A 15,926-nucleotide genomic window follows, 5' to 3' on the forward strand; every position below is an offset into this window, starting at 1 on the left:
CTTCTAACTAGAGGTAGTGAAAATGCCCTTAAAACAGCTTAGGGCTCATAGGGTTAATGAAGTAAGAAATGTCAGTATCAAGCAGACAAAGGCAGTTTCAGAGATTATAAAACATGGTAAGACATTTATTAGCGAACAACAGTTCAAGACTATACGGCCGGAGACCCAGCGTCAGCACACCGCTTAGGGCGATGGCCTACTCCCTACTGGGTCTCCCGGGCTGTGTGTTCTCTCTGCATTTAAAGGCCTTGCCTCCTCCTGATTGTGTCAAGAGGAAAGGCCTCATCAACAATGATCAGTCACACGGTCACAAGGCAGTTGCATCATCAACAAATGATCAAAAGGTCACATGGGTCGTTGGTTGACAAGTTTTGGCGTGATCAGAAGCTGATGTTCATGTTTAAAGTAAATTATAAATATTTCTACTACATATTGGTCAGCAAAAAGTAGCCCACATAGCATAACAACATCCACATGCAATAATACAACAACGTCTAACAGTGGCTCATTTAGACAACATTACACAGCCCTATGGCTAAGTTACTTTTAGTTTTGTTCTAGCATACTTTTAACGTCTGGCATTTAACAGCTGTAGCATTCTGACAATTGTCTACCTTGTTATTGCTCATCTGGAATAACTCTAACTGCTGCCTCCATCCTCCATCCTTTCTGTTTTGTTTGTTTCAAAGAAGTTTAATTAACTTAATTAAGATGACCCCTTTTCACTGTGCGCCGAGCGCAATGATCTGTTTTCACGCCATCATTATACCCAAAGAAACTTGCGCGTTTGACTTGCGACAATGCACATTTGATCCTGAGAAATTGAGAATAGAGCTCATTGAGGTAGGCTTCAAAAGTTTATTTTCAATTTGAGAGTACAGTTCTGTCATTAGCCTAGTCGTAAGTCTTTACATGTCCTTACAAAATAGATTTTATGACGTAGGCCTATCATGCATTAATAGCCCAGTGATATAGACATAGGTCTCACCTAAGCTACTCAAAATTAGACTGTTGTAGGCCTATAGCTTAAGTTAAAAGTTTAATGGTCATAAGTCACGACTTACAGAGTTAAATATTATAGCAAATAGTAATATAAAAACGATTACACAGCTTTTAAAATGTATTTCACTCTTGCTGGAGTGAACGCAGAACGGATTGTTACACTAACAAATTAATTAGGGTGATGATCTGCATCTCTGTTCCCCAAAAACTATGGTTTTGATAACCCATTTGCACAATAAATACTTTCTTCTAGGTTCTATCCATTGTTAACGTGCAACATTTATCCATGTGGGGTAGTGTCAAGCAGTGAAGTGAACCCACTGAGCAAACAACGTCTATGGACGTCCAGAAAACAGTGGTCTGTCCAGGCTGTGATCTGGACGTCTATTTTACAGTCAAAATGAGTTGATAAATGACACTGGGACAATAGTCCAGCCTGACCCGGTTCAGGACGTCTATAGACAACCAACATTAGTTGCAAATAATCGTTCTGCGAGTTCATAATCTGGATGTCTATTTGACAGCCAGAATCAGTTAATAAGTGACATTGGGACAATAGTCCAGCCTGACCCCATTCGGGACATCTATAGACAGCCAAAATTAGTTGCAAATAGACGTTCTGCCATTCTGGCTACTCTGAGGACGTCTTCTGGATGTCTAATGGCCTGGTCAGATTACACGATTTCAGCCCGATTTTGGCCCGAATTTGTTGTGACCGACAAGTTTACAGCGTCGTATCCGATTTCATCCAAATGGTCGGGCACAACATCGCACGCGGAGTGAATCTTACAATGTGACATGCTTCATGACTTGCGATTTGTCGTTCACAACGTTCTAAAACAGCCCGACAAAAAGTCTGGCTTGTCAGAATTTGGCGGGAGTCGTATGACGCGACCGATGCTTCCGGTGTATGTGACCACTCTACCGTCCAAGACGCAGAGAGGTTTTCATGGTTCTAAAATCGTATAGTGTGACATGGTAGATCGTAAACGATCATCGTGAGCGACAAAAAAAAATCGTATAGTCTGACCAGGCCATAATTAAGTCTTTCAGACGTCTTCAAGCGACGCCTATATCACACCCAGAACAACACATCCATTCAACGTCAAGGAAATACGTCTTAAAAACTTTCATTCTGGCTACTCGGAAGACGTCTTCTGGAGTTTGGCGACCACGTCTTCTGGACATATTTTGGACCAGTTTTTGCTCAGTGGGAAGCCTATTGCAGGCAGGCCATGTTGAAGTCAGACAGAAGACGGACACTGCTTTCTCTATTCTGTATTTCTATCCCACCGAAAACTGCGTTAAAATTGTATGTTTAGCAGTCAAAATGTATGGGGAAGAAAGTCCCGGACCCCCACTGACATCATCCATACCCCCTGTCAGAAAATACTTCCAACGTCCCTGTCAACAGGTGTTGGAAACAGTGCACGTGCTAATGTGCATTTAATTTATGTGCATTAACCACGGATGCGCATCCCTAATTCACATGAATTGGATGGGAATGCAACTATTGTCACTACCCTGAAATCTTTGTTGTCCCCTACAGGTGGACTAGCACTGCGTTTTACGCAGGAAAGATCATCCTCTGTATCGACTTCATCATCTTCTGTCTGCGCCTCATGGCCATCTTCACCATCAGCAAAACCCTGGGCCCAAAAATCATCATTGTCAAAAGGATGGTGGGTATCAGACTTTGCTAAGAATATACAATAGACAAGGCATCTCCTCTTACTTTTCTTTGGCTGTATGAACGACAGCAGATGTCTCATGTGCGCTGGTTTGACCCTCTCTCCAGGTGAAGGATCTGTTCCTCTTCATGTTCCTGCTCAGTATCTGGGTGGTGGCCTATGGGGTGGCTAAACAGGGCATTCTGATCCACAATGAGAACAGACTGGACTGGATCATCAGAGGAGCTGTGTATGAGCCCTACCTCATCATATTCGGCAATGTCCCTACCAACATCGACAGTGAGTCATATTCAGATGTACAGATGGTACGGGTTGAGAATGCTCCTTTCTTTCCCGCACATCGGGACTCCCGAAGCATCGGGAAAACTGCAACCGCAAGGGGGCAACATGGACCGCCCTAATAATATGAAGGTTCGGCTCATGGAAAAACCCGAGGACACCGCGCTGGTGACAAGCGGAGAAAAGAGACATGACGCTCGGCATGTTAGATTGCAGTTGCAGAGTTTTCGAATGTTTACAGCCTACCTCACAGCTCTCTCACTCGACGTAGCCTATAACTCAGTCAGTCCAGCAGAGATGCCAGAGCAACGTTTTGGTCAATGGAGAGGGAGAGAAATGCTCCGCATATCCGTCTCATTTAATCATTAAAATGAAAGTGATGACTGGCGAAATTAATCAAGCGACGTTTCAATAAACCATTGTTGAAATGAATGAAAATGGTTTTAGAAACATATAGGCCTATCAGAAGGAAATAGCCTTCAATTCAACCTGAAATACTAAGGCAACCTTAGATTAATTCATGAATTCATTACGGTTACAAGACCGCATTTCCGTGAATAGGCTATTATTGTCAACGTCAAGGCGAAGACGAAAGAGATGGACAAGATGGACATTTTGGCAACATTTACATGCTAGGAATACTTAGAAATGTGTAGGCTATTTTAAAACGGAGGCATGTTCATTTTAACCGGCGACGCTGGGTAGCCTACATGTACCCAGCACTTATCACAGATTTTGTCCCCACCACTTTTGACGACTGAAAATAAAATGTATTTAACAGAAATCTCTTTAATACATGCCTATGCTTGTCACTTTACTTATAACCGTAGGCTACATGCATGGAGAAGATCGCGCATTTTGTTACATTGTAACAATGAATGGTCAGATATGCGATAGGGCAGTGAGGGTAATTCATTGTAACCATCGACTAGCAGGCCTAGCTCCGCAAAATAAGTTTCTAGCAACTTATGTATCGTATGCATGTTCATGTTGATTCAGAGATAGGCATAGACTACCATAGGCTGCTGGGCGTCAAGCTATATGACAGCATTTTATCATGTGGTGAATTAATAACTAACGTCAGTTTAACATGTCAGAACTTTTGATCGGCGTTTCAAGTAGGCCCTACATCTGCCGAATAAAGCCTGTTAAACTTCACATCCAGCTGTGGCGCAAGTGGTTGAAGCATAGGTGTCGTACGCCAGCGACAGGGGTTCGAAACCCAGTCGAGGAACCTCTCCGAAAACCATCAAAACGAAATGCATCGATTTATTAAAAAAAATGAAAGACTTTCTGTTTTGAGATTCTTTTTATGTTTGCGATGTCTGCTGAAAAGAAAAGTTAATATGTTAATTCGTGGTTCAGCGCGCACTCACACACATTTTTACATTGACATAGTGTCGGGCTCAAGTGTCGTCCTCAGTGCCGCATAGGTAGGCTATAATGTATGAACTGGTTAGACGAGTGTGGGGGAGGGGGAATGATCGCACAAGACAGGCGGCTGTCGATTTTTAAATGTAGCCTACTACACCACTTGCGAAATCGGACGTGGCACATAGCCTAATTATTAGGCTACTGGATAGCAAATCCATAGACTTTGTTATATCCTTGGCGGAGATAATAATTAGGCCTATCAAATTAAAAGCACACTACGACAGGTATACTTGTGTGATCACGCAACACAAGAGAGCATTTAGCGATGGGACAGTTGTGAATGAGTGCTTAACACCCTGGAGTCTAAATACCCCCGGGGGATTTGAAAAACTGTTCCAAACACACATCTCAATCTCTGCTTTTATCATATTATAGAAACACCATTAGAAGCCTTTAATCAACTCGTTTTCAAATATATAGCCTATGTTTTAAGAGAATATGGCAATGATAATGGCACTTTCTAAAAACAATAAATTCTTAGGATTTGTCCTCTCACCTGCAGCAGGCCCATTCAAAAGCCCATCCACCTAATTTGCATTTGAAAGAGCCAATCACTAAAGTGACACATTTAGTCTAGCCTACTTTATGAGTTTTTTTGACCCCTCTAATAAATTGCCTATAGTCCTACTACGATAATGGAGGAAGGGCTGCCTAACTGTTCCCCCTAAGAGTTTTTTCATAAGATAAAATGTTTACTCTATTTAAGTTTAGGATTTGGTAGACAAGACAACCTCGGAAAAGTTCTTCAGATAAACAATGTTTTATTGAATTAAAGGAAAGAAAATGTATCGCCACTGTTTCGGGGCTTGCGAAGGCATTCGTTGATCTTATCGATGCAGTCCTTGCGGCCACTTCTCCCCATCGTAGGAAACGTTCTGCTTAGTGTTGACAACACAAAGGTCTTGACGTTGTGTGGCAGTGCTTGCTTGCCCTTCGATCCATCCCAGTTGGTGGTTTTGCACCAGGCTCTGTAGTGCTCCTTTGTGGTGATGGCTCTGAAGAGCAGGCATCCGTATCTACCAACGTTGCCGCGACTCTGTTGGTGAATCCGAGCATGTTGTTCTGGGCCAACAGCAAGCAAAGTCACGTCTTCGTGCTGAGAAGGAACTTGAATGCTGTTGTCGAATGTGGCAGAGAATACAGAAGAAGACTTTAACGATTACTTATATATTTCTTATAACGAAACGCGAAGAAAAAATACGAGGACTGACCATCTCGCCTCTCCGCGTTTCCCCCAATACCATGTCGACAAAGAGAAATAAATATGATTTGACATTTTAATGTTTGTAGCGCGCCAGTTTACCCAGTGTGTGTCCATTGAGTAGCCTAGTTCCTTAAAATACGGAACAAAGAGCGTCCCGTAGGCTATCTGTTCAATACAGAAGAAGACTTTAACTATTAGCCTACTTATATATTTCTTATAACGAAACGCGAAGAAAAAATACGAGGACTGACCATCTCGCCTCTCCGCGTTTCCCCCAATATCATGGCGACAAAGAGAAATAAATATGATTTGACATTTTAATGTTTGTAGCGCGCCAGTTTACCCATTGTGTGTGCATTGAGTAGTTCCTTAAAATACGGAACAAAGAGCGTCCCGTAGGCTATCTGTTTAATACAGAAGAAGACTTTAACTATTACTTATATATTTCTTATAACGAAACGCGAAGAAAAAATACGAGGACTGACCATCTCGCCTCTCCGCGTTTCCCCCAATATCATGGCGACAAAGAGAAATAAATATGATTTGACATTTTAATGTTTGTAGCGCGCCAGTTTACCCAGTGTGTGTGCATTGAGTAGTTCCTTAAAATACGGAACAAAGAGCGTCCTGTAGCCTAGGCTATCTGTTTAATACAGAAGAAGACTTTAACTAGGCTATTACTTATATATTTCTTATAACGAAACGCGAAGAACAAATACGAGGACTGACCATCTCGCCTCTCCGCGTTTCCCCCAATATCATGGCGACAAAGAGAAATAAATATGATTTGACATTTTAATGTTTGTAGCGCGCCAGTTTACCCAGTGTGTGTCCATTGAGTAGCCTAGTTCCTTAAAATACGGAACAAAGAGCGTCCCGTAGGCTATCTGTTCAATACAGAAGAAGACTTTAACTATTAGCCTACTTATATATTTCTTATAACGAAACGCGAAGAAAAAATACGAGGACTGACCATCTCGCCTCTCCGCGTTTCCCCCAATATCATGGCGACAAAGAGAAATAAATATGATTTGACATTTTAATGTTTGTAGCGCGCCAGTTCACCCAGTGTGTGTGCATTGAGTAGTTCCTTAAAATACGGAACAAAGAGCGTCCCGTAGGCTATCTGTTTAATACAGAAGAAGACTTTAACTATTACTTATATATTTCTTATAACGAAACGCGAAGAAAAAATACGAGGACTGACCATCTCGCCTCTCCGCGTTTCCCCCAATATCATGGCGACAAAGAGAAATAAATATGATTCGACATTTTAATGTTTGTAGCGCGCCAGTTTACCCAGTGTGTGTGCATTGAGTAGTTCCTTAAAATAGCCTACGGAACAAAGAGCGTCCCGTAGGCTATCTGTTTAATACGGAAGAAGACTTATAACTATTATAATACGGAAGAAGACTTATAACTATTACTTATATATTTCTTATAACGCTGGCTGTAGGCGATTTCTATAACCATTTTCATTCATTTCAACAATGGTTCATTGAAGTGTCGTTTGAATAATTTCGCCAGTCATCACCTTCATTTTAATGATTCAATGAGATTAAGGAGTCGACTATTGACGGATATGCGGTCTTCATCATTAAATGCCGTTGAAACTTTCTGCCACCTGGTGGTTGTTTGGGTACATTGCCTTAGCCTCGAAAAAAATCGGCTTGACGCACTGCGGGATCTCTTCGGGAGTCCCGCGGGAGAAGGTGCATTCTCAACCCGTACCCACTGTAATTAAACACAGTTAAGGAGAATGTTGCAAACAGTGTATGCAAAGGAATGGATAAAGCATACATAGCTAGGGTGTGCATTACTATATTCATCCAGGAAAATTACCACACATTTTACAATATACTGTATGCTACACATGTTCAAATAATACATGTACATGAACAAAATATACCTAACCATCTAGATACTGCATTTGATATGAACACCTGCACTGTGAATGGCACTGACCCTATGCGACCAAAATGCCCTGTGCTCAATGCCAACCAAATGCCAGCCTTTCCTGAGTGGCTGACTATCATCATGCTGTGTATTTACCTTCTCTTTGCCAACATCCTGCTCCTCAACCTCCTCATTGCCATCTTCAAGTGAGTTCACTCTATTGCAAACATCTGCTCCCCACTTCTCGACCTGAACCACACTGCACACACTACACACATTGGCCGCGTTTCCCAGATTCAATCTTTCTTAAGGACTTAAGAGGGATCCAAAGAAGGAATCGCTAAGAAGGAGCGCTAAGATACGGGTCAGTGATGCGCGGGTACGTGTCTGAACGACCCGCCCCGCCCCGCCGTTTACAACTAACCCGACCGCAACTCGGACCGCAAAAAAAAAATATTGAAATACAGGACCCGACCCGCTTCCCGACCCGCTTATTGTAAAAAGTAGTCTAACTTAGTCGTAGCGTCATTGAGCTATGCAAAATTGGTATCAATTTAATATATATTGCCTAATTAGCCTATATATAGCCTATAATTGCTCAGAATTTGGGAAACATGCATTTAGTCTACCTTTTTTTGTTCCGTGTCAGCATTCATCCAAAAATGTGGCTGTTTGACTCAACATTGAACATAATTAGCCTAGGATTTTCCTATACAAATTCTGTTTCAGCCGTTCCTCACATGAATGCCTTGAAGCTCTCCCAAGCATGAAATGCAGGCATAGAATATTATTAAGAAACTCTTTATTAACGTCTTCATCAATGGACCAAAAGTCCATTGCTCCGCGATTATAAATTGCAGCGAGATGAAACCTTTATTGCACGACGTGGGGAAGAGCAGACGTGGGGCTTTCCAACGAGCCACTAGGCCTATAAGTTGCGCAAGGACGCACATATTGCATGCTCATACCAATTGTAGGCTATATGCCTTGATGACATTAAACTAAGAAGTATTTCCTGATTTGGGAAACTTTTAGTTTATTTTTCTTTCCATAATACCATTCGATCTTGCTGCAAATTATCAGACTTGAGAAACATGCATTGCATCGGCAACTTCGCTGCTCAGTAGACGATTCTGCCACTTTCTGTAGAGGCCAGCAGTTCGAGATAAAAGCTGCAGATCATAGACAGAGAAAGCATATGCTCTGAGAACAGAACACAACTGCATGTCAAGTGTAGCCGAGGGTCTGTCTACGCAGAAACAACAAGTGCATTTCTACATGTTCGTGACAAAATGTGGGGGATAGAATCGCGTTTCAGTGGGAATTGCTGCAACTTAGGCTATGTCTTTCTCTTCTAAAGACAATTATGTACGATATAAATGACAATTTTTTTTTTTACCGACCCGACCAAACATGACCCGCATATCATTAAAAATATTTTTTCTTGACCCATAACCGCGGGTGACCGCGGCTGACCGCGGTCGCCCGCTCGATTTGGATCAGCCCGCGCATCACTGATACGGGTGTTTCCCAGACGCGTTCTTAACTGCCTTCTTAGGAGAACCTTAAGATCAAGCCAAAGAAGCTTCTGAAGAAACTCTTAACGAGAGCTGTTCACCACGGTGGTGCTGAAACTGAATCAATCGATGCCAGGCAAATCGATCACCCACCCCTTTATCAACGCACACACAGCGCCCCATGTTCCCCCTACAGGCGCAATTAGGCTACGCATGTATCGTGTGTGTGTGTGCGTGCGTGTGTGGGTGCGTGCGTGCGTGCGTGCGTGTGTGTGTGCAGGCCCGGGTGGCTAAGCGGGAGATTCGGGAGGATTCCCGGTGGGCCGTTAACGTTTTGGGCCGTTGTGAATATCGTGAGCTTAAATATATTGTTTCTGAACACAATTTTTTGCGCCCTTGTGGCACTTCTGCAGCCTGGGCTGTGCGGTCGCGGCTCCTTACACCTATAGTCTGCCAAAAAACTCAAACTAACTGATCAAACAGGGTGATTATCAATATAGCCTAGGCCTATTTGTTATTAGCTCAGGCCATTCATATATTAACTCATGCAAGACGCATCCCATCTCTCTTATAGATAGTGTGGTAGTGGGTATGTGATGTAGGCTAGACTACTTTAATATAGCCGAAAAGATGTAACCCTCCAGCCCATGTGGCATGTACAGTATGCATTAATGTAAACCGGACTTTTACATCGCGGCCTTTGGCAACGCCTAGAGTAGCAGGTGAAGCCTCATTGGATTAGGTTCAGCTGAGTTCAATTACATCTGTTTCCTTGATATCTGTGAAATGCCACAGGGTTGTTGATGTTTTTTGTATGTGTAGTACTATAAACTCATATGCAGATGTGTTGAAAACTTAAACGTGTAATTTCATTTTATTTTTTAAAGTCTATGTTTCTTGCGCCAGTGGTCCACAGCCACGAGTGCTTTGCAACATTGAAAATTGTTTTATTGTTTAAAAAAGTGGAGGATATACATTTCCCTGACACAGCTTGATCACTAAAGCCTAGAAATCTACATGCCTCTAGTGGCAGGCTATGCTCACTGAGCATTTGATCGATAAGAAGGCTGTTAAGAGTGGGTCAGCTCGATCTTACGTTTCCTTCTTAGTGAAAGATCTTCTTAAGCTAAGAGCGACTCTGGGAAACACATTCTTCTTTCACAGTGTTCTTAAGAGCGCTCCAAAGAAGATCTTAGCGTTAAGAGCTTCTTAACGAATCTGGGAAACGCGGCCATTCTCTGTTGGTAGGCTCTGTACAGCTTGTGTTATTATTTCCTTGGGATATTTAATTAAAACATTGTATTGATAGCACTGATGATACAGTAGGCGTTACATTGTGATGGCCGTTTCCCTCACGTGTTGACTGATTCACGCTCTGTGTGAAATGTATTACAACTGTATTACAACTTACCGCCACGAGGTGGCAGTATAGTCCGCTGTAGCATTGCTGCGGTGTGATTGATACTGTAGCCCAGTTCTACTCATTCAATAGGAAGCAACCTCTGTGGCCCAGCCCGCATTTAGAATCAAGAATAACATTCGTGAACCATTTTGTTTTGTTGCCAGCATAAAAACAAGCGTACCATCGGCCTATCCGCACATTTGAAATAAAATGTATGAATTGACCCAAAAACGAGAACACAAGTTGCGCTTCGGACATAGGCTTATGCTTTTAGTGGAAACTGGCCTCGTGACCTCATGAAACCATTAGTGACAGCAAAACAAACTTAAACGAAACAGCCAGATGCCTCTTCATAAAATAGGCTAACAGAAGACACCTTCATAAACAATAACAAGTTTTATCATGAGACTAGGCTATTAAAAGCAGAAAAGACGTTCAGCTTGCTTCGGGATTTAATTCACTTTTGGATTGTTTGGCTAGTGGTAAATGCCGACATTCCTAACCCTGCTCACAAGTGCCACATGGTGGTTGTTTGGGTCATTGCAGCTTCACTTGGGAAAAATAAATAAAATACACATGATTCACGCGTGAGGTCTCATGAGAATCTCACGTGAAAGCGGCCAATGTCATCCAACGCCCACTGTACATACATACATACATTGCATTACAGAACAGGAAGCCTCCGCTGACGGCCTGAGTTCAAGAGGTTAACAGAGAGTGGAATTAATTAGAATTTGTACCGGTTCAAATACCTTTTCTTATTTTTAACTGGAATGTTGTAACGTCTGCCAGAGGGTAGTAGTTTATATTCTGTGTTTAAGACATGAGAGGGATCTGCAATGATTTTTTTTAGCTTTTCTCAGTACAGTTTCCTCAAATATTGTTTGAATAGTGGGTTGGTCCTTCACTCCCATCACTTTAAATGCAGTGTGAACTAGTCCATTGATTTGGGACTTCAACTTTACAGTTAAGTTGCCAAACCAGGCAGGGATTGCGTAACGAAATACACTTAATTACAGCACGATAGAAAACCAACATCACCTTCTGTTGTACACCAAACACCCTTAGTCTACATAGAAAGTGAAGTCTCTGCTGGATCCTAGTACACACACTATTAACATGGACATTCCAGGACAGGTTATTATCAATATGCACACCCAGGTATTTGTATGTAACATAGGACCCTTTTTGGAAATTTAAGAAAAAAAGGGTCCTATGCTCCCTGGTCCCATTCAAAGTGGGGAACATAGGACCCGGGGAACATAGGACCTGGGGAACATAGGTACACTCCCCCATAGATTTGTGGATTTGGTTCTTAGCAGGAGCGTCTACTGCCTTCAAAATCCTATTTTCTTTACTCTGTGCTTGGAGTTTGGTGCTGGGCTGTGAACTCACGCTGCATCGTCGTGAAATTAAAATTCCACTGGAGCTCCATGTGGATTGTGCCCATAGCCTTACAAATGTTTACAGCTCTTCGAGTGATAGTAAAATTGAATTTATGTTACATAGCTCATTTAGATACAAGTATGTCGTCTGCCATGCGTTTCTTTATCCACCATCTTGGTTTTATTGAAATGAATATTAAGTGACATACACGTAAAAGGACAATAAGAGGTGACTGACTTTGATAGCACAGCATAGGACAGAGATCCGTGACTTTCTGCTTAACCTGTTTGAAAATGGGTGGTAATGGTGACGTTTTCACAACCGAAGTGTCGAGGTGTAATGCGTAAGGTGAAGGTGAGGCTTGTGGACCTGGGCTACTAGCACCAGTTTGGCCCGAAATTAACCTGGCCCAGGCTTGCTCGATGGTCTGAAGCCGGCTATTGAGAATAATTTATGAGCAATTCTTTACAAATGATTGACCTTTTACTAATAGTTAATAAATGCTTTGTGTGTAGTTATTATTAAGTGTTACCGATATTTCTGTGCTGCCTGTCTCACACATAATCATGGGACTTTGACTGTTTCTCCTTCAACAGCTACACATTTGAGGAGGTGCAAGACAACACCGATAAAATCTGGAAGTTCCAGAGGTACGACCTGATTAAGGAGTACCGCCGTCGCCCGGCTGCGCCCCCTCCCTTCATCCTCCTCAGCCACCTCTACCTTCTGTTCAGGCACTACATCTTAACGAGCCCCTGCTGCCGCTGCTGCAAAGAGAGTGAGTGCAACACTCGCCTGATAACTTTATCAACCAATCAGATGTTTTTATGCACAACTAACTATGTATAATAGAGTGATATACTTCAGCTAAACCAAAAAACAAACAAACAAATATTCTGAATAGATAACGGCTGACTTGTTTCTGCATCTGTGTATGGGAAGGTTCATCTAAAACTAATGAGTTGATGACATGGGAGGCTAAAATGAGGGATAATTACATGGCCACCCAGCGTCAAGAGAGGATTGAGAGCTCAGAGCGTCGCATTCAGGACACGGTTGACCGGTAAGGCTCCCACAGAACCAAGAGGATAAATGCTCTCTGGACACTGGTAATGCACACGTACAACAGAGAGATAGTGCTATTCTTGACATCAAGCACCAGACAGGTTCCTTTGTGTGTGTGTGTCTGTCTGTGTGTGTGTGTGTGTGTGTGTGTGTGTGTGTGTGTGTGTGTGTGTGTGTGTGTGTGTGTGTGTGTGTGATCACATCCTGTCAGGGAAAGGTGAATCAGAAAGTGTGTTTGGGTGTGTTTGTACGCCTGTCTGTCTAACAACATCTGATAGACATTACAGAAGGACCTACTTGACAACAGCATTTTTAATGTATACTCACTATGTACAGGATAAATTACTATTAAAGTCTGTTGGTAAATGCCCAGCATTGTTGACTGAATTGTTGTGGCTTTCTCCACAGGGTTGGCTCCATGTCAGAGCTGCTGGAGAGAGAACACGACCAGAGCAACATGGCAAAGCGGCTGGTTCAGCTGGAACAACAGGTACAGAGCAGTTAATTCTCTTTCATTTCCCTCAGAATAGATATACAGTATGAGTGAATAATGCATGTTCCCACAAGCATGAGTTGTGCATTTTCTTTTTTTCCCCCTCAACTTTGACCAGGCCTCCCAGTCTGCTAAAGCACTACAGTGGATCATGGACACCCTAAAAGCCCAAGGTTTCCAATCTAAAGAGGAGCCTCCTTCCATGTGAGGTGGCTTTAGACTGGCTTCCTCTGAAATCAACTACGATTAACTGGAGTTAGTAAGCAAAGGTCCTTTTAAGAGCATCTCGCATTCATAAATTAATTTGCTTTCAAACGCTTTACCTGTGAGAGTGAGAGAAAGACTCTGGACAATCACACATGCACATACAGTACATACACACACACACGCTCCCACATTTAAAGGACATACTGTATGTCTTATGCTCATTGCATTGATATTTGAATGTGTATGGACTACTGCTGTTGTTTTTTTTTTTAAAGGGAAGGATGGCACGGACCATTAACACATTCACATTGATTTGTTTGTAAGGCTGTTGCTCTGCCATTTCATTTAAAACTCATTTGTTACTGCTTATAAATTCATGCTATAATTGTCATCAACAAAACCTAAAGCTGCTGTGAGCCATTAAAACAATTTACTGAAGCCAATCACTATTTGTCATTATTTGTGTCTGCAAAAAAATGTATATAGCTTACTGACAGCAATTTCAAGTTATCACTCACATTATCTCCTAGATTAAAGGAACACCGTATAACCGTAAAACTATGTTTCACCGTATAACCGTATAACCGTAAAACTATGTTTCACAACAATTCAGTTTTTTCATATTAAACTATGTTATTCCCTTAACTAAGATGAGTTGATACATACCTCTCACGTTTCAATGCATGCACTCACTGGCTCTGGTGCGCGGCGTTACTTTGATAGCACTTAGCTAGCCCAGTTCATTTTTTAGGATCCAAACAGAGATGGTTATGGTTATGGTTATGGTTATGGTTACTTAGCAGACGCCTTTGTCCAAAGCGACATACAAATAAATAACAATACAAATTAAATAATGAACAATTACAAAAAGGGAGAATAGCAATATTATCAATAAAACAATCAATTAAGCACTAACCTAATGAGAAATAAAACAATGAAATGAGAATAGCAATCAAATAAGTCACTCAGTTAATTACATAATAACAATAACTATAGCATGGTATGGCTAAATTTAAGGACAATAGCAGAATAAATGTGACGTTCCACGGCAAAACCAGTCGCTTGTCGCAACAGGCGTTTCTGAGAAAAATGGCCATTTATGTCACTTGTGCTAAAATCGTGGATTTTTTTTTGTAAGTGTTTTGAAACAGTGGGAGGTCTACACTGTACGGTCGTGAATACATTTCGCCGAAAAACTGACCTTTTGTAGTCTAAAAACGTGAGTTTGTTGAGGTGAGAAAGTTAGAGGAAGCAGGAAGTTAGAGGCGTCTCGTTTTTTTGCCCCTCTATTCCAATATTTACGGTAAACGCACTCATTGACAACCACCAAGCCATCCGCGTGCTATGTCGTTGATACAAGTACCGTAAAACGTGTAATAGCGGCGACCTTACAAAGCGTTCGTGAGTGTTGAGCCGACGGTTAACTTCAGAGGCAGATTTCTCCGTTTTTCTATTGGCATGACAGGATGAACTCAACTCCTTTGAATGTTTATATTTCAGTAATATGACGTTCAATTCATTAGATATAGGTATCGTTTTGAAGGTTGATTATGCCCCTTCCTGAAAACGTAATAACTTTGATTTTGAAAATGTGGACATTGTGACTGATTTCGCCGTGGAAGGTCACAAATGTCAAATTCTAACAATGGACAAATTATAATAACAATACTATTATACAAACCATAGCACATAACAAACGCTCAAAAGACTAAGTGCATATTAAACAAATATGCCTTAAGACCCCTCTTGAAAGATCCAAAACTGTTGCTGGAACGGAGAGCACTGGGCAACTCATTCCACCAACACGGAACCACTGAAGAATAGGATCTACAGTTTGACCTAGCATGAATGGTTTGTCGACATAACAGACGCTCCTCAGAAGATCGCAATGGGCGGTTGGGAATGTACATCTTGATCAAAGAACTGAAGTAGCTAGGAGCAGATCCAGTCAGTGTCCTATAGGCCAGAGTGAGAGATTTAAATTTAATTCTGGCTACTATAGGGAGCCAGTGGAGAGTAACTAGGAGAGGGGTTACATGTGTCCTCTTTGGCTGATTGAAGACCAGTCGTGCTGCAGCATTCTGAATCAACTGTAGTGGTCTTAATACGCAAGCAGGTAGGCCAGCTAACAGGGAATTGCAGTAGTCCAGCTTGGAGATAACCATTGCCTGTACAAGAAGCTGAGTGGAATCTTGTGTCAGATAAGGTCTGATCTTCCTAATGTTGTACAGGGTATACCGACATGACTTTGCAATTGAGGCAACATGCTCAGAGAAAGTAAGTTGGTCATCAATTATGACACCCAAGTTACGTGCCGATCTAGTTGGAGTCAATGAGGATGAATCAAGCT

At 41.9% G+C, this 15,926-nt stretch overlaps 1 protein-coding gene across 1 annotated transcript in view; it reads left to right on the forward strand.

Annotated features, from left to right (window-relative positions):
• Positions 1-14,008, forward strand: part of LOC134077998 (transient receptor potential cation channel subfamily M member 2-like) — a 51,000-nt gene extending 36,992 nt beyond the window's left edge. The window contains exons 18-25 of the mRNA XM_062533629.1: positions 2,552-2,684; positions 2,801-2,972; positions 7,532-7,712; positions 12,408-12,589; positions 12,754-12,874; positions 13,285-13,366; positions 13,488-13,628; positions 13,852-14,008. Coding sequence (XP_062389613.1) covers positions 2,552-2,684; positions 2,801-2,972; positions 7,532-7,712; positions 12,408-12,589; positions 12,754-12,874; positions 13,285-13,366; positions 13,488-13,577 — 961 coding nt within the window. The 3' untranslated portion in view covers positions 13,578-13,628; positions 13,852-14,008. The remainder of the gene's footprint in view (positions 1-2,551; positions 2,685-2,800; positions 2,973-7,531; positions 7,713-12,407; positions 12,590-12,753; positions 12,875-13,284; positions 13,367-13,487; positions 13,629-13,851) is intronic.
• Positions 14,009-15,926: the final 1,918 nt, after the last annotated feature.

This window comes from Sardina pilchardus, chromosome 4 (assembly GCF_963854185.1).
Source record: "Sardina pilchardus chromosome 4, fSarPil1.1, whole genome shotgun sequence".
Classification (NCBI taxonomy): Eukaryota; Metazoa; Chordata; class Actinopteri; order Clupeiformes; family Clupeidae; genus Sardina; species Sardina pilchardus.